This window comes from Oryx dammah, unplaced genomic scaffold (assembly GCF_014754425.2).
Source record: "Oryx dammah isolate SB20612 unplaced genomic scaffold, SCBI_Odam_1.1 HiC_scaffold_2, whole genome shotgun sequence".
NCBI classification, from domain to species: domain Eukaryota; kingdom Metazoa; phylum Chordata; class Mammalia; order Artiodactyla; family Bovidae; genus Oryx; species Oryx dammah.
In genome coordinates, this window is record NW_024070186.1 from 20,153,566 (window position 1) to 20,178,489 (window position 24,924).

The following is a 24,924-nucleotide window of genomic DNA, read 5'->3' on the forward strand; positions in this document are numbered from 1 at the left end:
AACGAAGATCATGGCAGCTGGTCCCATCACTTCATGGGAAATAGATGGGGAAACAGTGGAAACAGTGTCAGACTTTGTTTTGGGGGGCTCCAAAATCACTGCAGATGGTGACTGCAGCCATGAAATTAAAAGATGTTTACTCCTTGGAAGGAAAGTTATGACCAACCTAGATAGCATATTAAGAAGCGGACATTACTTTGCCAGCAAAGATCCGTCTAGTCAAGGCTATGGTTTTTCCAGTGGTCATGTATGGATGTGAGAGTTGGACCGTGAAGAGAGCTGAGCGCCTAAGAATTGATGCTTTTGAACTGTGGTGTTGGAGAAGACTCTTGAGAGTCCCTTGGACTGCAAGGAGATCAGTCCTGGGTGTTCTTTGCAAGGACTGATGTTGAAGCTGAAACTCCAATACTGATGTTGAAGCTGAAACTCCAGTAGTTCCCACCTCATGCGAAGAGTTGACTCATTGGAAAAGACCCTGATGCTGGAGGGATTGGGGGCAGGAGGAGAAGGGGATGACAGAGGACGAGATGGTTGGATGGCATCACTGACTCGATGGACATGAGTTTGGGTAAACTCCGTGAGTTGGTGATTGACAGGGAGGCCTGGCGTGTTGCAATTCATGGGGCCGCAAAGAGTTAGACATGACTGAGCGACTGAACTGAACTAAGGTACTATTCTGGTACACAAAATGTAATAACTCTCTAAATCCCGTAACAGCCCTCTCATTTTACAAATGAGGTAAAGGAACAACAGAGAGGTTAAGTATGTTTTCCAAGATACCTAATAATGGACAGAGCCAGAGTTAGAAGCCAGAGTCTATGTTCTTAACTACTTTCCTATACCTCTATGTGAATCTAACTGAAAACTGATAGTAATGAGGGTATTTAAATCATGTTTTAATAAAATATACTAAGTACATAAAAATTTTGTCCTAGATTCTCATAAACAATGGTATATGAAATTGAAAGAATTATCTGTCATGAGGGTAGTAGATTGAAAGTAACTATTTAAAAAAACTGAAAATCTTCCTGTTTAACTATTTGACCTCAGGTGTTTATTGAAATTTTCAGTTGTTGTAAATTTTTTCCCTCAAAAGAACTTTAATATTTTAAGCATTGTATTTTTGGTTAATGGCCCGTGTTTGATTATGTAACTATTTACAGTATTCTTCGCTACTAAAATTTTAGTGTCCTGATAATTTATTACTGGGTTTCCTTGGTGGCTCAGATAGTAGAGAAGCTGCCTGCAAAGCAGGAGACCCAGGTTTGATCTCTGGATCAGGAAGATCCCCTGGAGAAGGTAATGGTTACCCAACCAGTATTCTTGTCGGGATAATTCCATGGAGCCTAGTGGGCTACTGTGCATGGATTTGCAAAGAGTCCGACACTATGGAGTGACTAACACTTACTAATCAGGCATATAGATGTCTTTGAATTTAGCTTAGATTGCCAAGTGAATTTAGGAAACTGTTTACTTCAAATGCATAATAAGTAGCATTTTAGTACTATTAAATATCTAATTCTCAACTCTTAAAATCAGGTAATTTAAATTTTAGATGGATTTCTGCTACTGCTAAGTCACTTCAGTCGTGTCTGATTCTGTGCGACTCCATAGACGGCCCCCCACCAGGCTCCCCCGTCCATGGGATTCTCCAGGCAAGAACACTGGAGTGGGTTGCTGTTTCCTTCTCCAGTGCCTGAAAGTGAAAAGTGAAAGTGAAGTCGCTCAGTCAAGTCCAACTCTTCGTGACCCCATGGACTGCAGCCTACCAGGCTCCTCCATCCATGGGATTTTCCAGGCAAGAGTACTGGAATGGGGTGCCATTGCCTTCTCCCTAGATGGATTTCTAAAGATATATAAACTCAAGAAATTGGTACCGTTTAACTTTTTATGTTGTCTGTCCTCTTAGACTTCTGCCTTGAAAAATAACTAAATCCTTTTAAAACTTAGAGCAATGTGATTGAAGCTGCTCCAGATATGAAGAGAGAGAGTGAAAAGGAATGGTACTTCGGCAATGCAGACAAAGAAAGGAGTGGGCCATATGGATTTCATGAGGTATGTGTTTCAGAGAAACTTTTCATGGAAGTCTTAGCCTTTTTAATGTCCTCCTGTTTAGCACATATAGAGATGTGTAATATTTTAAATCTATGATTTAATTTACTGTCATCAGTTCTAAGGACTTCATTTCCATTTGAAAGACTCACATATGTAGACACATACACACACAACCATGTCTTCAGTTCTTAGTGTTAAAAGCTGTTGGGACCTCCATAGTGGTTCAGTGATTAGGGTTCTGTGCTTCCACTGTAGGGGGCCCAGGTTTAATCCCTAGTGTGGGAACTTAAGTTCCCCCATGCTATGGCATGATCAATCAATCAGTCAGTAAAAATATTTCAAGAGGAATGCATCCTCAGAATGCAATTAAACACTTTAAAAGCTGTTGTCATGGCATCCCTAATAATTATTAGGGAAATTGAAACAAAACTCAGTGAGATACACCTCACATCAGTCAGAATGACCATCATTAAAAACTCTACAAATAACAGATGCTGGAGAGGGTGTGGGGAAAGGGAACCCCTCCTAAACTGTTGATGGGGCTATAAACTGGTCTAGCCACTGTGGAAAACAGTATGGAAGTTCCTCAAAAAAACTAAAAAGAGAGTTGCCTCATGATCTAGCAGTCTCACTGCTGGGCATATATCCAAACAAAACTGTGATTCAAAAGGTGCGTGCACCTATATGTTCATAGCATCACTATTCACAGTAACCAAGACATGAAAATAACCTAAATGTCTGTTGACAGATAGGTGGATAAAGAATAACACATGCAACGCATGGTACATGGATACAGTGGAATACTATTCAACCACAAAAAAGAATGAAATAATGCCATCTGTAGGAACATGGGTGCAACTAGAGATGATCATACGAAGTGAAATACGTCAGAAAGAGATACTGTATATCACTTACACGTGGAATCTAAAACACGACACGAGTGAACTTATACATGAAACCTAAACAGACTCAGAGACTTGTGGTTGCCAAGGAGGGGGAAAAGTGGGGGAGGGCTGGATTGGGAGTTTGGAGTTAGCAGATGCAAGCTAGGGTATACATATAATAGAATGAATAAACAGCAAGGTCCTACTGTATAGCACAGGGAACTATGTTCAAGATCCTGTGATGAACCATAATGGAAAAGTATATGTGTATAACAGAATGTACTTTGCTGTAAAGCAGAAATTAACATTATAAATCAAGTATACCTCAATAAAAAAATTATTAAGAAAATAAAAATGATAAAGTTTTGAGGTAGTGCTCAGATTTTTAATGACTTTTATATAACAATAGCTATTTTAATAATTATGTTAAACGGCAATGCTTCTTTATGGTATGAACAGGTAAGTTTTAATATGCAGTCTTAAAGTCATTGAAAATTGCATATCCAGTCCAAGAGCAATTTCCATCTGAACATCTGGTGATGTTTGGTCCTTCCCTGTCTGTTTTTTTTTGTTTGTTTCTTGCTGCTGCACCAGGTCTTTGTTTCTATGCCAGGCTTTCTCTCGTTGTGCCAAGTGGAGGCCACTCTCTAGTTGTGGTGCATGGGCTTCTCAGTGCAGTGGCTTCTCTTGTGGAGCATGGGCTCTCAAGTGCGTGGGCTTCAGTGATTGCAGTACGTGGGCTCAATAGTTGTCACACACAGGCTTTTAGTACCTCTGGGCTTCAGTAGTTTTGGCACGTGGACTTAGTTACCCTGTGGCTTGTGTAACTTTCCTCGACTAGGGATCGAACCCATGTTCATTCCCTGCATTGGCAGGAGGATTCTTTACCCCTGGGCCACCTGCCATGCAGGGAAGTCCTGCCCTCTCATTCTTGACTTCCAGGCTAAGTTGGCATTTAGTCAAAGATAGTTTTGTAGAAGACCAGGCCTTCTGCTTATATGTAATTTGGCTGTTTATACTCTGCCTATGGTTTTTATTATTTCGTATGTTTCTAATGCTCTGCAGTTTAACCAAGTAAGTGGTTATTTTCTAATATTAAACAAATTTGAGTGCCTGAAGCCCTGCCAACAAAATCTGTTGTTTTCTAATAGTGAATTTGCATATATATTTCATAGCTTTGTATTTTTTGTGAAATAGGAAACATTAGCAAACTTCATTTTGTTTGGTCTGCTTGTAATAATGATGCCTTTGATTCATTTAGATGCAAGAATTGTGGACCAAAGGAATGTTAAATGCAAAAACCAGATGCTGGGCTCAAGGCATGGATGGATGGCGACCACTTCAGGCAATACCCCAGCTTAAGTGGTGTCTGTTAGCCAGTGGACAGGCTGTACTAAATGAAACTGACCTTGCCACCCTTATATTGAACATGTTGATCACAATGTGTGGATATTTTCCAAGCAGGTAAAATGTAACTGAATATTTCCATGGTTAACAGGGACTCTAAAACATGTTGTTTTCCTCATTTTTACGGATGTTTTCTAAGGCATTGGATTTTTATAGTGAGAGCAAAAGTTTTCCATTTGTGGCTTTTTGAGGGAATGCTGTTTTGAATTTTGGAGCTTCTTGAAACAAGATATAATGAAATAATTTGCAAATTTTATTGACAGGGTAGCAAAAAAGCAACTTCCTCTGGGAAACTTCAAATAATCTTACAAAATTAAGGTTTACTAGCTCTTCTCTATCAGCAGTACAGGTTGTCGTATTCATGTGATTGGGGTAGGAACATTTTGGAATAAACACTGTAGTTCATGGTAGTGCCTGCCCCTGATCTGTCAGGTTAATCGCTCCTGTTTTAAGAACCTGAGTCTAGGCCCATATCTTGCCCCACTTGACTAGTGAAGGTATCCAGTGATAGTCATAATTGTAACCTTACACAGAACTTTTCAATCTTTATACAACTTGAATATATATCATCTTGTTTTGTTACTGTAATAAAGATATTTTGTCATGGAATTTACTGATTAGTTGTTGATTTATGGCACTTGAGGCTTTCATAATTCCAGTTCTCTAAAATATGAATTCAGATCAGGCTTAAAAACATACAGTTAGTATTCAGAAGTGATGTAGCATAAAAATTAAGGCCTCACCTGGAAAATACTGAGTAAAGTTTAAATTTATGTGAAAAGGTTTGATATGCCCTTTGGGGGTAATAGCCACTGACAGTGTTTTGGATAACGTCAAGTTTTATCAGTTAAATAGTAAATAAGAACCTCTGGCTGTTTTAGGGTACTCTTTTTCAAGGAAATCTTATGGAAGGAAATGAAATCCTATAAGCAGTCAAATAGATTTAAACCAAAATACTTAATCATGTTCCCAGCTGTATGAGAGCTTAGTCTTCATTAACAAAAAAAATAAGGTAATAATGCTTCATGCCTAGTAGAATGTCACATGCTCTGAACATACAAATTTTAATAAATGTATTAAATATTGACCATAGAAAATATTTTTCTAGGGATCAAGATAATGCCATCATTCGGCCTTTACCCAGAGTGAAAAGATTATTGTCAGACAATGCTTGCCTTCCCCATATTATTCAGGTAAGTTACTTTTATGTAATAAACTAGGAATAATATTTTAAGAATCGTTTTCCCTTATTTAACTGTATTGTGAGTACCAGTCTTTGTTTTATTGTAGTCTGTTCCATTTTCAAAAAACATGAATTCCTGTGAAGGCTGTATATCCAAGAGCCTAGAATTGGGAAGTCTCCAGGCTCCAGAATTATTCTCAAAATGTTTTATTTATTATCTGTTCTTAAAAATCACAGCAACATAATAACTGAAAGGTGACATGCTCAAGTTCATGGTGCATGATGGTGTTTTTAGGGGTACTGTTTTAGGGAAGCATACAGCAGGCCACAGATGTAGACATACTGGGTTATATCTTAAGACATGGATGCAGCGGTCTTGTCAGCGTTTTGAGTCTTCTTTGTTACATGTTTCCATGGATCTCAGCTGATCCAGAGTATTGAGTTGAAATTATGTAGGATGTACTAAAGTGTCTTTTATTTATTCCTTATTGTTATTCTACTCTGTGGGAAATAAGCTGCCTAAACTCTAGATGAGCCCTAACTAAGTCTAGCCCTTGAGATTTCAGGTCATTGTTTTCCCTATCTATTGATTATTCTATTGTCAGATCTAATTTTTTATATTAAGCACACATTTTGTGACTTTAAAATATGTCAGTAACTTGTGCAGTTTGTATCTTTCAGTTGTACTTTGGTGTGAGAAGGGAGAGGAGAGTTACTCAGTATCATTTTATGTTCACAGATAAATAATAGGTGCCTGTGAAAGTCACTGGTAATGAAAAAAAACTTGTGAATATGACAGTGACAGGGCCCTATCAACTTTTAAAAAATCTTCCCCCAACTTCTGTTACTTAAGCATGCCAGCTTTTCAGTGTTCGTGCACTCTTCTGAAGAGCACTGCAGTTATTTCTTGCAGCTACTACCACCCTAGCCTAGATGTCTCTGTAGCTGCACATGTGACATGGTACAAGGGGAGGAGCTTGTTTTCCATCCTGGCCTCTCTCCTCATGTAGATACAGGACCATGCCTAAAACATCTGCCTCTGCCAAACATTTTCCAATACTTAGAAACTGAGAGGAAAGAAGTAGATGTAAACAAGTAGATGAATTTCGGGCCAGGAAGGATTGACTGGAAAACAAATTTTAAGAGATGTGATCAGCGTACCATGAAGTTTTAAGGGGAAGATATATTTTAATTAACCAAAAGTTCTTGGTAATATCTGCGTAAGTATCAATAGGATGATAGAAGAAATTTATTGATAAACCTAGCTGCTTTTAAGCAGTTTGTGCCTCCTTTATTTTTTTATACTGTTTAAAAAAAAGGTTTCTTAGAAGCTGTTTTTGTTTTCACTTAATTTTCTATATTCTGGGAGGCCTTATTCTTGCAAAGCATAGTTAGGCAGCTGTAGTGTTTTCCAGGAACATTTCTATCTACATTGCTCGGTACAGGTTTCTGTACATTATTTGACCATAAGAGCAATAACCAGTTTTACCATCTAATATAGCTTCAGGATTTTTGGAATGGTCTAGAATTTAGCAAATGAATATCCTGAGTTTTTTGGTATAGTCACTATTTCAGATATTGTAGGTTGTTACCTGTTAATTTCCATATTTTCGTTAGAGTGATATCTAATCTTAACACCATTAACTTTAGGAAAAATCCTATGTTACTGTGTCTCAGGTTTTCTTTTGTAAAATACATCATAGTACTATTTTACTATGTATAATCTAAATACCTTGGTGAATAAATAAGACACCAAAACCAGAAAAATTTAAATTACTTGAAGACATATGGTTATGCAGTCTCATATACTGAATCTAGAACTTTGGCCCCTAGTCTGAGCTAATACTTATTTTCATTATTGTAATTTTTTTACTGGTAGCGTTTGACTCCAAACTGGGGATTCCTCAGAAGTAAGTGTTCATAGCAAATTGAAATGTTACTTTGTTAAGATAAAACTTAATAAATTTATCAGGTTTAGTCATAGCAGTACTTGACACTTTTTTTTTTAATTAGTCCAGAGGCATTCCAGAGATGCCAAATAGTTCCTTCAGTATTGCTGGATCAGGTTTCTAGAGATGGCACCTCTTGGTACTGTCTGGTAGTAGTAGCCCTGCTGGTATTTGGTTACCCTCTTGCCTTGTACCTGCACTTGCACTATTTTTTTTAGTGCTATTCCACTGAAAGCTGTGCTCTGCTCAGTTCTTTGAATTCCCAAATAGTCTTCACAGGATGCTTCATTTCAAATCAACTGACCTGAAACTAACCCAAAGTGTAGCTACACTTCTTTTTCCTTTTATCATTAACAGAGAAGTCCATTCAGGAAGAGTCCTGCACAAAAGAACAGTTTTCCCTCTAATCAAACAAAACAGCTTCAGGCATGGTTGGGCTTTTAATGGCTAAGTTTTGATTACTTCTCTATTAATATTTTACTATCTCTGCATTAAATCTATAAAATATTTTTCAAATCTGCTTAGAAGCTGGTAGACAAACATACTGAGTCAGTCTGATTTTTATTTTACTACTTACTGCTTGGCTTCCCTCATAGCTCAGTTGATAAATCATCTACCTGCAATGCAGTAGACCCAGGTTCGAGTCCTGTGTTGGGAAGATCCCCTGGAGAAGGAAATGGCAACCCACTCCAGTATTCTTGCCTGGAGAATCCCATGGACGGAGGAGCCTCGCAGGCTACAGTCCATAGATCGCAAGAGTCGGACACGACTTAGCGACTAAGCCACCACCACCACCACTTTCTACTTAGGAGAAACTGTAACTTGAGCACATGAAATGCATAAACATGAAATGAATGATGATGTTGCAAATTTTAATAGCCCAGTAACAAAAACATTTTATTTCTTTTTTTAGCTACTGTTGACCTTTGACCCTATCCTTGTTGAGAAGGTTGCTATTTTGTTATACCATATTATGCAAGATAACCCACAGTTACCTCGACTTTATCTAAGTGGAGTATTTTTCTTCATCATGATGTATACAGGTTCCAATGTGCTTCCTGTTGCTCGGTAAAATTTGTTTGAAATTATTTTAATTGTACATGGACAGATTTATTAAATTTATATTTTGTGAGCATACCATTGCCTTTATTACATTTTTCATTTTAAGAGGTGTTTGTATGTCTGAAAATTTGAAAATTAGAAGATTGGCGAAAAGTTATTCAGAATCACACCATTTTACATCTAACATAAAAATTGTATCATCATCTAGTATTTTAATCATACAGATTTAATATATTTATATTGTTTTACATTTTGCTTTTTTCTTAAAATTGAGTAATTTTTATATTATATAATTCTAATATGACATCATTTAAAATTTTTTCTAATTCTTATAAATTCTTGCCTTAAATAAAAATTCAGCAGTTTGAGAATATAGATTTACAAGGTTAAGAACCTTTTATGGTTTTTATTTATAAAAAAGGTCTGGTCTTAGTCAGCGAGGTCCTACTATATAGCACAGGGAACTATATTCAATATCCTGTGATAAACTGCAATAGAAAATAATATAAAAAAAGAATATATGTGTATAACTGAGTTATTTCACCATACAGTAGAGACTGGCGCAACATAGAAAATCAACTATACTTCAAAAAAAAACAAACAAACCAGTCTTAGAAAATTAAGGGTATTAAATCTAAATCAGTTCCTGTACCTGATAAGTAGTTTTTTTTCCCCTAGATTTTTGAAGTACACACATACCAAACAGGCCTTCAAGTCAGAAGAGGTAAGCCAGATTAATCCTCTGAATATGGGACTTAATACTGGGGAACCTGTCCTGGCACTAACGTTTCCTAAGTTGTATATGTTTATTGGATTATAAGTTCTTGAAGGCAGATACTCTTTTATTCATATTTTGCTTTCCTTGTGGTACCTTGCACAAAGAAAGTCTAAGCTAATGTTTTAAAATAAATGTTGCCTATTAGACTTAATATTTAAATTATAGATGTGATTATAACCTGACATTTGCTATCTGTGAGTATAATTTTTCCCTTTGTGTAAAATGTAATTAGTAATGGTAAAAAATAATTCATTATATGGCTGAGTCTCATATAGTCAGCTCAGATTCAGTAAGACTTTCACATTCTTTTTGTTCAGATCCCAGTGTGGGAGAAGTGCTAAGTTTTTATTTTGAGGCTACTTACTTTTTCAGGTGCTCTCAAGTATGCCATTTTACTTGGGGAGGAATAATAGGAATATAAAAAATGAGACTTTATCCAGGTAGCTTTGACAAATGTAACTTTGTACCTACATTTTGCAGAAATGTTTACTGTAAATAAATAACTGAATCTTGTTTGAAATTTTGTTAGACTTTTCATGAAACATTGATTTTCAGATTTTATTGAGATTGGTATAAATCGAAACTGGACCTCTGTTTAAGAGACTACCCAAGGAGTGTTACATTACTTTGACAACAGACACAAGACCAAAACTGCATATTTTATACAGAAGCCAGTAAAACCCTAGAAAGTAATCTATCTATAATCTAATAATATTAAAGTGATGCCCATGGAAGTATGGTTTGCATAGCTCTATACAGATAGAAAATGAGAATAACAAGTTTCTTAAAAAGTTGCCTCTAATGCTACCACATTAATGCAACATAAAGCACTTTTGTCATTCTTTTTTTCCCCTTTTTTCTGTGCTTTTTCTGTGCAGTTATGTATACGTAATTTTTTTCAAATTTTATATTATAAAATCATTTCACCTAACTATTTTGAATAATTACAGCAAAACAGTATTTGTTTATAGCAGAACTCTAGATGTAGAACCAAATAATAGTATTCTAAAGGACAGAACAGCAGTTCTTCGCCTAAAAGTTTAACAATGAATTTATGGCTTTTATTAGTAAAAAGCCTGAGAATATTCATCATCTAATTTGTGCACTAAGTAGTAAAACCATATGTGGGCTTTTTTCACTTCTTTGTCAGATCCTAGAGGAACAAAACGTCCTCAGTTTGCCTAGAAGGAAATAAGAAAAGTATTTATAGTCCGTAGGGTTCCCCCTCGTACCCCCTCCCACCCAGTTAGGTAAAGAAATGAGTTTAAAAATTTACCATGATAAAAGTATGAACATTACCCTGACTCCATTTGGCCAACCAGAGAATATGAAGTTCTTAATACCATTAATTATAATTATTTTTAATAGAAATTCTCCATCTAAGTTTTAGCCACACTTCATGAGGATAGACTCTTTAAGATCTTGATTTTTCTAGACTTATTTTTGAAAACAGAAGCAAGTGTAGGTTGGGAAATACTGCCAACAGTGTAATAGAATAATTGATGTAAATCTTTGCAGGGTCACTACCATTACACATGGTCAGAGGCCAGATGCCCTAAATAATGTTGGCAGTACCTGACCCCTGAGGAGAATTAAGGCTGCTGCAGGGCTAGAGGGGATATTTCCATCTTGGAGCTCATGCCAAGGCAGTTCATACCAGAAACCTTGCACTTCTCTTTTTGCCATTTTTTTCATCAAATTTCCAAAGCATAAAAGCAGTATGTTCCAAATAGCTTCTTAAAATGTTCTCTAATCCCAATTCATTTATTAGAAAACTGTTTCTAACTATGTTGTGTTTTGTTTTAAAGACAAAAGGACAGGATATTTTTCAGAGAAGTATACTTGGGCACATTCTACCAGAAGCAATGGTTTGTTACTTAGAAAATTACGAGCCTGAAAAGTTTTCCGAGATCTTTCTAGGAGAATTTGATACTCCAGAAGCAATCTGGAGCAGTGAAATGAGGTAAATAGCTAGTCGATTGTATATTATACACAGACTCTCAACCTTCTGCCTTCTGATTTGACTTCTGTGAAAAGATTTACTAGTTGCTTAATCTCAAGCTACAGTAGTCATTGGTGCCAAATCAAGTGACTTGTTCACAAAGCCCTCAGCTTTTTTCTTGTTCTAATGTGACGTGACAAAATTACTGTTACCTTAGTAGAGTTTTACATAAGGGTGTGGAGCCAATTATCACTGGGCTTTCAGAAAATGAATTAATGTATATGTATGGGACATATGGGGCTTAAATTAAGACACTTCTTCTGAGTATTTGGAAATAGAACTGTGTCCCATTTAAAAACTATGCCCACAAAAAATAGATCGGACTAGAGATACCAAAGTCATTTTAATTAGGACTTCCTAACCAGCACACGTTGACCGTAATCTGGAGGTTGTCAGGGCAATGCCGTAGGAAAGTCCATTTTCCACCAAGAAAAAGGAGAGGCCCAGGAGCAGATATCAGTATCCATACCGGCTGAGTCTGGTAAAGACTTGGCAGTTCATGAGTCCAGCGTCAAGTTTGCCTCTCCGGACAACCCCTCAGTCTTCCTAGCTGGATGGCAGTTGATTTTCTGAGTCAGTCACCCACTCTTTTTTGGCTGGCCCACACTCACACTGCTACCTGCTGGTCATCATTTGGCTTCTCTAATAGTTTGACCTATAGGCTTGACATGTACTAGCCACCAATTTGACTATATTCTGTATGACTGTCATATTTTTCCTTGGGAACAAATGTATAGGAATATGAATAAGTTTATTATAATTATTCTGTGTAATATTTTTCTTCTGAGACTGGTTGGTATGAGTCCCTCATCTGAAGGATGAAGCTTTGTGTTATCCTGAGCAGATCCGGTTTCTGCTTAGCTGAGGGCCAGATCCTAGGTGTGCTAATTTAACTAAAATAAAGCCCACAGAGTGAGCTTCTTTGGGGAGAGAGCTGACTTGATTCCATGGCTGTGCCCTCATGCATGCAGATTCCATACCTTTTGACCGTCTAATGACTGAATTTTCAGTAAGAAGGGTTGGTATTCTCAGTCTTTTTCTCTTTGGTTTTCTCTATAGATAGTACTACAAACAAATGTATATCCATAAAGTGTTTGTACAGAATAAATTTAGAATACCCTGAGTAACATTCTTAAAGCTCTTATTTAGGTCAATAACTGAGTTACTCTGAAGAAGATCCATGTAATTATCTTGCATGATTTCCTGTCATAAACTTTTCTTTAACATAAAAAATAAAATAGGGACTTCCCTGTTGCTCCCGTGGTTAAGGCTCCGTGCTCCGAATGCAGAGGGCCCAGATTTAAACCCTGGTCAGGGAACTAGGTCTCACAGGTCTCTATTAAGATGGGGTACAACCAAATAGGTAAATGTTTTTTTAAATAAATAATTCCATCATAATGCTTGGAGACTTTTCTAATTGTAGGCGCCTCATGATAGAGAAGATTGCTGCCCATCTTGCTGATTTCACACCTCGTCTTCAGAGTAACACAAGAGCACTTTATCAATATTGTCCCATCCCAGTTATCAACTACCCACAACTAGAAAATGAACTATTTTGTAGTATTTATTATCTCAAACAACTTTGTGATACACTCCGGTTTCCAGATTGGCCAATTAAAGACCCGGTAAGTCAGCAGATTAATTTGTGCCTTCTTAAATCATAAAAATAACCTCTAATTGCTTCTGGGTAATTTCTTCTTTCTAAGAAGGATAATAGATTTCTTAAATAGTTCTTTTTACTTAAGCACTCTGTAATTCGAGTGTATTTGGGTAAATCCTAAATTGAAAGACAGTTTTTTCAGGGAGCATAAAAGGACTTTACATTTGTTATCTTTTCTGATAAAACAAACTTAATTTCATACATGTAACAAAATTTGTTGAAGTTCCATCGCTAATTTATGTCTGACTCTTGTCAACTCCATGGGTTGCAGCACACTAGGCTTCCCTGCCCTTCACCCTCTCCTGGAGTTTGTTGAAACTCATATACATTGAGTTGATAATGCTATCCAATCATCTCATCCTCTGTTGCCCCCCCTTCCTCATGACCTCAGTTTTTCCCAGCATCGGGTTCTTTTCTATTGCATCAGCTGTTTGCCATCAGGTTGTATTGGAGCTTCAGCATCAGTCCTTCCAATGAATATTTAAGGTTGATTTCCTTTAGGATTGACTGGCTTGATCTTGCTCTCCAAAGGGCTCTCAAGAGTCTTCTCCAGCACAATTCAGAAGGATCAGTTCTTTGGCGCTCAGCCTTCTTTATGGTCCAATTCTCACATCGTACATAACTGTTGGGAAAACCATATTTTTTGACTGTCCAGATGTTTGTCAGCTAAGTGATTTCTCTGCTTTTTAATATGCTGTCTAGATGTGTCATAGCTTTCCTTCCAAGGAGCAAGCATCTTTTAATCTCATGCCTGTGATCACTGTCCACAGTAATTTTGGAGCCCAGGAAAATAAAATCTGTCACTGCTTTCACTTTTTCCCCTTCTATTTGCCATGAAGTCTTCATTTTTTAAATGTTGAGTTTCAAGCTAGCTTTTCACTCTCCCCTTTCACCCTCATCAGGAGGCTCTTTAGTTCCTCTTTGCTTTCTGCCTTTAGAGTGGTATTATCTGCATATTTGAGGTTGTTGGTACCTCTCCCAGCAGTCTTGATTGCAGCTTGTGCTTCATCTAGCCTGGCATTTTGCATGATGTACACGGCATAAAAGTCAAGTAAGCAGGATGACAGTACACAGCCTTGACGTTCTCCTTTGCCAGTTTTAAACCAGTCTGTTGTTCCATGTCCAGTTCTAATTGTTGCTTCTCTACTGCATACAGTTTTCTCAGGGGACAAGATGGTCTGGTAGTCCCATCTCTTAAGAATTTTCCACAGTTTGTTGTGATCCACATAGTTAGAGGCTTTAGTGTAGTCAATGAAGCAGAAGTAGGTGTTTTTCTGGAACTCCCTTGGTTTCTCCATGATCCAGCAAATTCCTCTGCCTTTCCTAAACCCAGCTTGTATATTTGGAAAGTCTCAGTTCACATACTGCCTGAAGCCTAACTTGAAGAATTTTGAGCATAACTTTCTTAGCAGGTGAAATGAGTGCAGTTGTATGGTAGTTTGAACATTCTTTGGCATTGCCCTTCTTTGGGATTGGAATGAAAACTGACCTTTTTCCCGTCCTGTGGCCACGCTTAGTTTTCCAAGTTTGCTGACATATTGAATGCAGCATTTTAACAGCACCATCTTTTAGGATTTAAAATAGCTCAGCTGGAATTCCATCACTTCCACTAGCTTTGTTCATAGTAGTGTTTCCTAAGGCCAACCTGACTTCATGCTCCAGGATGCCTGGCTCTAGGTGAGTGACCACACCATCATACTTATCTAGGTCATTAAGACCTTTTTTTGCATAGTTCTGTGTATTCTTGCCACCTCTCCTTAATCTCTTAATCTTCTTAATCTATTAAGAGATTATATAATTATATAATATAATTACATATTATAATAGCTTGGTGGGAGCTCGTCTTTATAAGAGATTGATTAAGCTCACAGATGCTGAAGTTAGGTAGTCTGGGTTGAGTTTGTTTGGTGATTAATAGCTCATCAGTCTAGGGTATGATTATCTGTTTGGGTGTGTAAGGTTCCGGTTTCTAATCCTGGACAAGCTCTTTGTGGGTCACCTATTTATGGGTTTCCCTGGTGGCTTAGACGGTAAAGCATCTGTCTACAGTGTGGGAGACCCTGGTTCGATCTCTGGATCGGGAAGATCTGCTGGAGAAGGAAATGACAATCCACTCCAGTACTATCGTGTGGAAAATCCCATGGACAGAGGAGCCTGGTAGGCTACAGTCCATGGGGTCGCAGAGTCGGACACGACTGAGCGACTTCACTTACGTACTTAATAGGTGACTCAGAGGTAAAGAATCTGCCTGCAGTACAGGAGACATGGGTTTGATCCCTGGGTTGGGAACATCCTTTAAAGAAGGAGATGGCAATCCACTCCAGTATTCGTGCCTGGGAAATCCCGTGGACAGAGGAACCTGATGGGCTACAATCCATGGGGTTGTAGAAAGTTAGACATGACTTAGCAACTAAACAACAACAACAACATATTATTGAGTGTATTGCTTAGCTTCTCTAAACCTCAGGTATGATAATAGTGCTGATACTACTAATAGCAGCTATTCCTGTGGTGGTTGGTAAGATTAACTGAGAGTTCACATAAAAAACATAACATTAATTCCTGGGACACTCTTATTTTTGCCCGTTCATTACTAATTCCTACGTTTTCCATACTTTGTTTCTTTAACAATTAAAAGGAGAGGCAAAAATTGGCAGAGAATTAAGATACTACTTTAAAAAAATAATAGCCCCATAACAAATACTTTGCTACCTAACATTTATCAATACTAGAAGGAAATTTTGGTTATTTGTATTTAGAAAGCTGTTCGTTGTTTAGCCTAAAATGTCAATTTAAGTAAATATAAAACAATTTCATAACTTACAAATTATATTCTGAAATAGTTTTACTTTGCTGTTGTTGCTGCTAAACATAAATTTCGATTCTGTCTTTAAGGTCAAGCTTCTGAAAGATACCCTTGATGCCTGGAAGAAGGAAGTAGAAAAGAAGCCACCTACAATGTCAATAGATGATGCTTATGAACTGCTTAATCTCCCTCAAGGACAGGGACCGTGAGTCATTTTCAGTATCATCTTTCCCCTCTTCTTGCAATTTGTCTTATACCTGAGGAAGACATTTGATAGCAGTGTGTCTAGGATAGTAAATGATGTATAGAAAAGAATGCAGATTTATTAATTAATCAGTGAAGTTTTATAGTAGAATACATATGATAGGGAAAAAAAAACATTTTAAGTATAGGCTGAAAGTTAAAATTTTACCGACAAAGGTCCTGGTAGTTGAAGCTGTGGTTTTTCCAGTAGTCATGTATAGATGTGAGAGTTGGACCATAAAGAAAGCTGAGTGTCGAAAGCACAGATGCTTTCAAACTGTGGTGTTGGAGAAGACTCTTGGGAGTCCCTTGGACAGCAAGGAGATCCAACCAGTCCATCCTGAAGGAAATCAGTCTTGAATATTCTTTTCAAGGACTGATGCTGAAGCTCCAATACTCTGGCCACCTGATACGAAGAACTGATTGATTAGAAAAGACCCTGATGTCGGGAAAGATTAAGGCAGGAGGAAAAGGGGACAACAGAGGATGAGATGGTTGGATGGCATCATGGACTCAATGGACATGAGTTTGAGCAAGCTCTGGGAGTTGGTGGTGGACAGGGAAGCCTGGTGTGCTGCAGTCCATGGGAATGCAGAGTCGGACATGGCTGAGTGACTGAACTGGACTGAAAGTTAAAATAACTTAGAATTATAGTTTGAAGTGACATTTTTTAAAGTTGTTTTAAAAATAATTCTTAGTTATTTGAACCCCAAATATGGTTTTTTAATTTGAGGTGAATATGGTAACCTTGTATAGGCAATTTTTTTTTAAGGGTAAAGATAATACAAAGAATAATTTTTATCGATGATCCTACATATAGGGCAGCAAAGGCTACACAGATGTAAAGAACAGACTTTTGGACTCAGCAGAAGAGGGTGGGATAATTTGAGAGAATAGCATTGAAACATATACATTACCATATGTAAAATAGATAACCAGTGAGAGTTTAATGCATGAAGCAGGGCACCCAAAGCTGGTTCTCTGTGTAGACCTGGGGGAATAGGGTGAGGAGGAATTGTGAGGGAGTTTCAGGATGGAGGGGACACATGTATGCCAATAGCTGATTCATACTGATTTATGACAGAAGCCATCACAGTATTGTAAAGGAATTATCCTTCCATTAAAATAGATAAATTTAAAAGATATTTTTTAAAAAAGAATAACCTTACTTAAGTCTGACTGATTTAATTAGGTGCCTAATATATGATCATACACAATAAAAATAAGATTCTTAAAATAATCATTTTAGATGATTGTATAAATATTTTTCTTGCACATTATTCAATTCATGAAACAATTTTCCTATTTTGCAGGCATGATGAGAGCAAAATTAGAAAAGCTTACTTCAGACTTGCACAGAAATATCATCCTGATAAAAATCCAGAAGGGAGGGTATGTACTGCCTTTGGAATTGGGGTTGACTTGGGGTTGACTTGCTTTTGTTCTACTGCTGTTTCAGGTAGAGAAAAGATATGCACCAGTGTCTGCCTCATAATATATGTCTGTATATGTTAAATTAACTTCTGATTGACGTGCTCGTTTTTTGCTTAAATGGTCATCTCTCATTTTATCAAAAGGACTTCTCTTTGACTAGTGTGAGTGTGCTCAGTCATGTCTGACTCTTTGTGATCCCATGGACTGTAGCCCACCAGGCTCCTCTGTCCATGGAATTTTCCAGGCCAGAATAAGTAATACTCTAGCAGGGTGCCATTTCCTTCTCCAGTGGGTCTTCCTGGCTTAGGGATCAAACCCACATTTCTTGGCGTCTCCTGCATTGGCAGGCCAGTTCTTTATCAGCTGAGCCACTGGGGAAGCACAACTAGTAACTTAAGGCTTTTATTCTCTTTTCTTACCCATGTTTGTTTGAAAATTAACTCTAATGAGCTGTCACATGAGTAATTGAAGACAGTCAAGAGATGGGTGAACTTAATTCATTTGTCGGTGATCCATTGCCACTCAGATTGCTTTGGGTAACTTATTTCTTTCTAATGACATCCAACTTCTTATGCCTGTTAATGAAAAAAACAGAAAATTTGGTTCAGAGTTAAAGTCATCTGCTGCCAGCATTCCCTGATCTTGTCTTTTGCAGCTTCCTACTATAATGCCAGTGGACACTCATAAAATCACATAAGGACCACTAAAACTAGTGCTTATAGTCTGTTGCTAGAAACATCGGGTAGTTTCCCCTGATTCAAGGCTAGTGTTTTTTATTAGAGATAGGCAATATTCCTGAGTAGGAAGATAGCAGTGGAAAAAACATCACTTTTATATACTTAAGGTAGTTTTTATCAAAAAACCTGGGACATTTTTTGAGAAATTTAAAGCAGTTCAGATTAATATAGGAAAGAAAACAGTCAATATAGGAAGAAATTTTGAAATCAGTATTAAATTTCTAGACTTAAACTACCAGATACTAAGTACTCTGTAAAACTACAATAGTAATACAGTATTCTACTGGCACAAAGATCAACATATAGATCAAGGAACATTATAGAATAGTAATTAAGAGCATGGATATAGGAGTCTTAGCTCTGTCAGCAGTGGGCTTATGACCTTAGGCAAGTTATGTAACATCTTCTTAAAAATGAGGTTATTAAGGGTACACACCTTATATAGTGTTTTGAGAATTATGTGAAATAATGTATGTAAAGCATTTAGCAAAGTGCCTGCCATAGTGCTCAAAAAATAGTGCCTCGTATAATAACTATTTTTATAATAATTCAGAAACTATATCTGGTGTGTATGAATTTAATATAACGTGGTATAAGCCAGTAAAGAAAAAATTTTCAATAAATGGTATTGAGATCATTGAATACCTTTTTTTGGGAAAAAAAAGTTGTTTCATCTGAAAAGTATGCCACCTAAATTACAGTTGGAATGATTCCTTAATATAAAAAACAGAACAAAATAGTGACTAAAGTTATTAGTAAAATACAAACTAGCTCTGTTCTAAGTTGTGATTTTAGATGTTCTGAATTAAAGGTTGATTGTCTTTGGTTACATACAGGATATGTTTGAAAAGGTAAATAAAGCCTATGAATTTTTATGTACCAAATCAGCAAAAATTATGGATGGACCAGATCCAGAGAATATAATTTTAATTCTGAAAACTCAAAGCATTCTCTTCAACCGTCATAAAGAAGGTAAGGCTTGTGTTATGAATTTTCCTCCAGCTAATTCTACCATGTTCTTTGTTTCTGCTGTTTATTTCTTTTGGGGGGGTTAATATTTTTTTATTATTACATTTTTAAATTTATATTTATTTGGAGAATAATTGCTTTACAATGTTGTGTTGGTTTCTGCTGTACAACACTGTGAATCAGCCGTAAGTATACATATGTCCCCTCCCTCTTGAACCTTCCTCCTATGTATTTCTAATTATTTATGCAGAAGACTCTTGGAATTCCATTTTAAATACAGTAAAAGAGTAGTTTTCTGTAGTTAGACCCAAAATGTTTGTTTTATACCTTACAATTCTTGCCTATGTTTTTCAATAGTGTACATTCTCAATAAGATTTCATTATTCCTTCTTAAATGACATTTCTGTTCTGTGGAGGTACTTGGTTAGTTTTGTCTTTAGCTATTTAATAATAAACATATTAAATGAGATCTAAAATGGACCTGGATTTAAGGATCACGTCTTTTGTAAGACTCCACCTATCCATAAACGTCTAAAGGCTGAAAACATCTAGGGTGCTCTGTTTTTTAAAAAGCAACAGAGCTTTCTTCGTGGTCCAGTGGTTAAGAATCTGCCTTCCAATGCAAGGGACACTGGTCCAGTCCTTGGCCTGGGAATGTTTCACATGCCTTGGAGCAACTGCGCCTATGTGCCACAACTGCTGAGCCCATGCTCTAGAGCCTGCAAGGTGCAACTACTGAAGTCCTTGAACCTAGAGCCATGCTTCCGAACAGGAGAAGCCACCACAGTGAGAAGCTGCACACTGCTTTATGCAACTGGAGAAAGCCCGTGTGCAACAATGAAGCCCCACCACAGCCAAAAAATTAAATAAATAAATCTTTAAAAAAAAAGGCAAGAGAAACTTTTCAAATGATCATATATATCCCCTCACACTTCATTTTCTGTGGTCGCTCTCAAAATCCTCTGATCTTGTGGAACACTTTGAAAATTTTATAAATGAAATAGGTGTGATTTTAGGGTACGGGCTTTTGGGAATTTCTGATGTTGTTGTGATTTGTGGTACCCTAACAGTAGCAGCCAGAAAGCTCGGAGCACATTGAAAATTTTTTAGACTTTGTTGGGGAGGTTGGATTTAGGTTCAGTATAACAGGTGTCCATTGGCTTGGAACTAAACTTGGCTTACACACAAAATGGGAAACCTATTTGCTCTGTAGGATGATGGGAGAAAAGAGAGAATAATGAGAGATCTGAGATAAATAGGAGTGTTGGGTAATTTAAGATAAGTAGGGTTCTAGTTTATTGGAGGGGATATCATGGGGATTGAGCAGCTTGGACATTAGAGCAGTGATTAATTGATTCAGTTTTGCATATAAACTCAACAGAAAGCATTTGTAAAACATTTAGTTACAGACATTTACCACTAATGAGAATGAATCTGAAGAAGTCTTTTTCAAACCATTGGTTTGTTTTTTGGCTGATAACTCTATCTTAGCCGCCATAGTGCAGCTGCAGCTCATTTTATGTATTATCAAGGTGAGAATTTTTTTTCATGCTGTCTTCTACTTTTCACAAAGGGAGTTTATACTCAGTTAGTTCTGGGGTAGGGGGTCCTCATCTGATAGAACTTAACATTAATTCATTCACTCTTTTCCTTATATACGTATGTGTTAGGACTACCAGGACCAGTTCCAAGGGGCTTTGTTTTATTTAAGCTGTCTTAAAAATGGGTTAAAGTAGATTATTGGTCATTCTCAAAAGGTAAAAGTTATAAAGATCACATGGACCGTACCGAAAGTAGATACTCTGCAAAGGATCAAAACCACTATAGACAAAGTTTGTACCAGGCAATACTCTTTTTCTAGTAGAAACATTTTAGAGAGGTCAACAAAACAAGTTTGCTAGTAGAAAAGATCCAAGGGATTTGTACTCAGTTTAATTTCTTTATATAAACTAGAATTAGGAAACATTTAAGATGTTGACTGTTTTAATCTTTTTTTTTTTGACAATGTAATTAAAAATTAACTTAAAACCATGATTATTTCAGATTTACAGCCTTATAAATATGCAGGATACCCCATGCTAATTAGGACTATAACAATGGAAACTTCAGATGACCTCCTTTTCTCAAAAGAATCACCATTGTTGCCTGCTGCTGCAGAGCTGGCTTTCCATACGGTTAACTGCTCAGCCCTCAATGCTGAAGAGCTTAGACGGGAGAATGGAATTGAGGTAATATGGAATGATCTTTGTCCTTGTCTTAAAGCTAGTTTAGGTAAACTGTCTCTTAGCAATAAAGAATTCACCAAGTATGAATACAGTTGATACAGTTTCTTTAATTTATTGCAACAGATTACCATGTTCTTTATATTCTAATACCAAAATTAAAATAAATGGAGCCTTATTGCATAGCATGTTTTGGAGAATATTAGATTCAGAGTTGGTGAACTTAATATTACTTGCAAAATAGTGTAGCAGGATGGTTTCAAAAAACTGCAGGGTTCTTTGTTTACTTCAAATGTTAATTGAGCCAACACTTATTTGCCAGGTTTCTAGTACTAGAAGGTTAATTAATGTTTTATTCCTAGCAGAGGAGTCTTTTCAAACTTTAAGAGTTAACTGCAGACTTCTTTCTCTGCAGGTGTTACAAGAGGCATTTAGTCGCTGTGTGGCTGTCTTGAATCGTTCTAGTAAACCAAGTGACATGTCAGTACAGGTAAGGCTGAAACACACTATTCCAAGAAAGTTACACTAGACTAGTAGTTCAGATGTTAGGTCTGTTTTAGAATCACTTTGAGGGCTCATTAAAACCTGGGTTGCTGAGGTCTGCCTCCCAGGTCCTCTGCCCAAAGATTCTGATTCAGAAAGGCTAGGGTAGGGGCCTGAGAATATGCTTTTCTAACAAAATTCCCAGATGATAACTGATGCTGTTACTCTGTGTATCACACTTTAATAAGCACTGTGGTAAATCATATGTAATCTGTTGGCTTAATTTTTTTTCCTTATAATAGAGAGTGATATCATGAATCCCATATCCCCTTTACCCAGTTTCAAACATCTGTAATTTTTCCATTTTTGTTTCACTTATCTTCCATCACCTTCCTTAATTCCTTCTTTACTTCCCACTCCCATACCTAGTGTTTTCATTTTCTTCTTTTCTGTTGAATTATTTAGTAGAAGATCCATCAGGAACATTAAGATCACTGTAAAATGCATCTTTTTGACCTTTTGTGTATGCCAGCAAAATTTAGAATAGAAAACAATTCGGTACAGGCTTTTGAGTTTCATCTTTATTTTTATTAATAAGTATAGTACATTATTAGAATTCAGGGCAAAAATACTTTAATCCAGAAGTTGGCAAACTTTTTTATTAAGGGCTAGAGGGTGATTATTTGAGACATTCAGGTTACATGTAGTCTGTTGCATATTTTTTAAATTATTTATTTATTTTTGGTTGGACTGGGTCTTTGTTGCAGAGCATGGGCTTTCTCCTTGTGGAGAGTGGGGGCTTCTCTTTATCATGGTGCACAGGTTTCTAATTGCAGTGACTTCTCTTGTCGCTGAGCACCAGTGCTAGGGTGAACGGGCTTTAGTAGTTGCTGCTGGAGGACTCTAGAGCGCAGGTTTAGTAGTTATGGCACATGGACTTTATTGCCCCACGGCATGTGGACTCTTTCTGGACCAGGGATCAAACCTGTGATAGATTCTTGTCCACTACCACCAGGGAAATCCTATTGCATGCTTCTTATTTGTGACTTTTACAACTCTCTGCAAATGTAAAAGCTAAGGCTTCCTGGCCATACGAAGACAGATCATGGTTGACTTGGCCTGTGGCCTTATAGTGGCCATGGTTTGCCAACCTTGTATCTATAGGGTATCTTAACCAGAAATACTGATAATTCAGTAGAAGTGTTCTGTTTAATTTTGGAGCGTTGTATATATCATTAAACATTATTACGAATCTCTGCTGATTTGATTCCCACTGTCTTAAACAGAAATGCACAAGTGACCTTTTTTTACTCCTTTGTGTTATCTGCAGGTGTGTGGACACATAAGCAGATGCTATAGTGTGGCTGCTCAGTTTGAAGAATGCCGAGAGAAGATTACAGAAATGCCCGGCATCATCAGGGATCTCTGTCGGGTGCTCTATTTCGGCAAGGTAGACGTTACCGTTTACTGTTTTTCTGGATTCAGTCAGCAATTAGTTTTCTCGTCAAGTAGCCAGTCCTCAATTTATAAATAAGTTGTTTTCCTAAAATTATTTTCAAGTAAATGACATGGAACTCTAAAGACATTTTTCACTGAATCCTTGCCGTAAATGATGACTTTGTTCCTGGGCTGGCCCACAAAGAATAAGACAAGAGTGACATATCTAGATGGAAGTTGGTTTCCTCTGAACATTTGAACAGAGGCAGGGAAGCAAGAGAGAAGACTAAACTATCAGTCTAATAAAAGTAAAGTGAAGGAAAATGAAAGTGAAGTCACTCAGTTGTGTCCAACTCTTTGCGACCCTGTGGACTGTAGCCTACAAGGCTCCTCTCTCCATGGGATTCTCCAGGCAAGAATACTGGAGTGGGTTGCCATTTCCTTCTCCAGGGGATCTTCCCAACCCAGGGATTGAACCCGAGTCTCCCACGTTGTAGGCAGATGCTTTAACCTCTGAGCCAAGAGTCAAGTCATTGCATGGTGAAAAGGCCATAGGAATCTGAGAGCTTGCTGTTTCTTCCCAGTCCAACACTGCTGAGGGAAGCTGACTATGGGTGATGTGATAAGTGACTGGAAAGGAAAGAGATTCTCTGGTAACTGAGCAGAGTGACAGTTGTATTGGAATAGAATAGGATTAGGTTGCTGATCCTGGGCTAAGGTACCTAGAAATAAGAAATCTGATGAAAACACATCCCCAACTATATTTACTTGACATACTTAGATGTGTCTAATAAGAAAGAAATGCTGGTATAAAGAAGTAAATCTGTACACCTACACTAAAGGCTTCATTGACACACTTAAGATCAGTGGCACACGTATTGCTACTAATGCCTTATCACTGTTTTTAAAAATACAAGAAGTGAAACAAAACAGTATTCTCAAGTCTTTAACACTAATTGGCTAAAGATATTCTGGTACACATCAAATCCACATTGAGGTATCACCTCACTTTGGTTAGAATGTCTATCATCAAAAAGTCTACAAATAATAAATGCTGGAGAGGATGTGGAGAAAGAGATCCCTTGTATACTGTTGTTGGGAATGTAAGTTGGTGTAGTACAGCCACGATGGAAAACAGCATGGAGGTTCCCTGCTGCTGCTGCTAAGTCACTTCAGTTGTGTCCGAGTGACGCCATAGACGGCAGCCCACCAGGCAATCCCTGGGATTCTCAGCAAGAACACTGGAGTGGGGTGCCATTTCCTTCTCCAATGCAGGAAAGTACAAAGTGAAAGTGAAGTCGCTCAGTCGTGTCCGACTCTTCCCGACCCCGTGGACTGCAGCCCACTGGGCTCCTCTGTCCATGGGATTTTCCAGGCAAGAGTACTGGAGTGGGGTGCCATTGCCTTCTCCGGAGGTTCCCTAAAAAAACTAAAAATAGAGAAAGAATACTGAAGTGGGTAACCATTCCCTTCTCCATGGGATCTTTTCGACCCAGGGACCGAACCTGGGTCTCCTGCATTGCAGGCAGATTCTTTACTGCCTGACCACCAGGGAAGCCCCAGAGCTACCATATGATCCAGCAGTTCCACTCCTAGGTACATATCCGGAAAAC

General features: G+C 37.5%; 1 protein-coding gene across 1 annotated transcript in view; it reads left to right on the forward strand.

Moving 5' to 3' along the window:
- The window catches only part of DNAJC13 (DnaJ heat shock protein family (Hsp40) member C13), a 155,669-nt gene that overhangs the window by 90,261 nt on the left and 40,484 nt on the right, over nt 1–24,924 (forward strand). Inside the window, exons 27-39 of the mRNA XM_040232721.1 lie at nt 1,951–2,055; nt 4,201–4,403; nt 5,455–5,539; nt 8,392–8,546; nt 9,219–9,264; nt 11,127–11,281; nt 12,744–12,945; nt 15,876–15,991; nt 17,343–17,421; nt 19,037–19,172; nt 21,213–21,397; nt 21,807–21,881; nt 23,205–23,324. Of these exons, the coding sequence (XP_040088655.1) occupies nt 1,951–2,055; nt 4,201–4,403; nt 5,455–5,539; nt 8,392–8,546; nt 9,219–9,264; nt 11,127–11,281; nt 12,744–12,945; nt 15,876–15,991; nt 17,343–17,421; nt 19,037–19,172; nt 21,213–21,397; nt 21,807–21,881; nt 23,205–23,324 (1,662 nt within the window). The remainder of the gene's footprint in view (nt 1–1,950; nt 2,056–4,200; nt 4,404–5,454; nt 5,540–8,391; nt 8,547–9,218; nt 9,265–11,126; nt 11,282–12,743; nt 12,946–15,875; nt 15,992–17,342; nt 17,422–19,036; nt 19,173–21,212; nt 21,398–21,806; nt 21,882–23,204; nt 23,325–24,924) is intronic.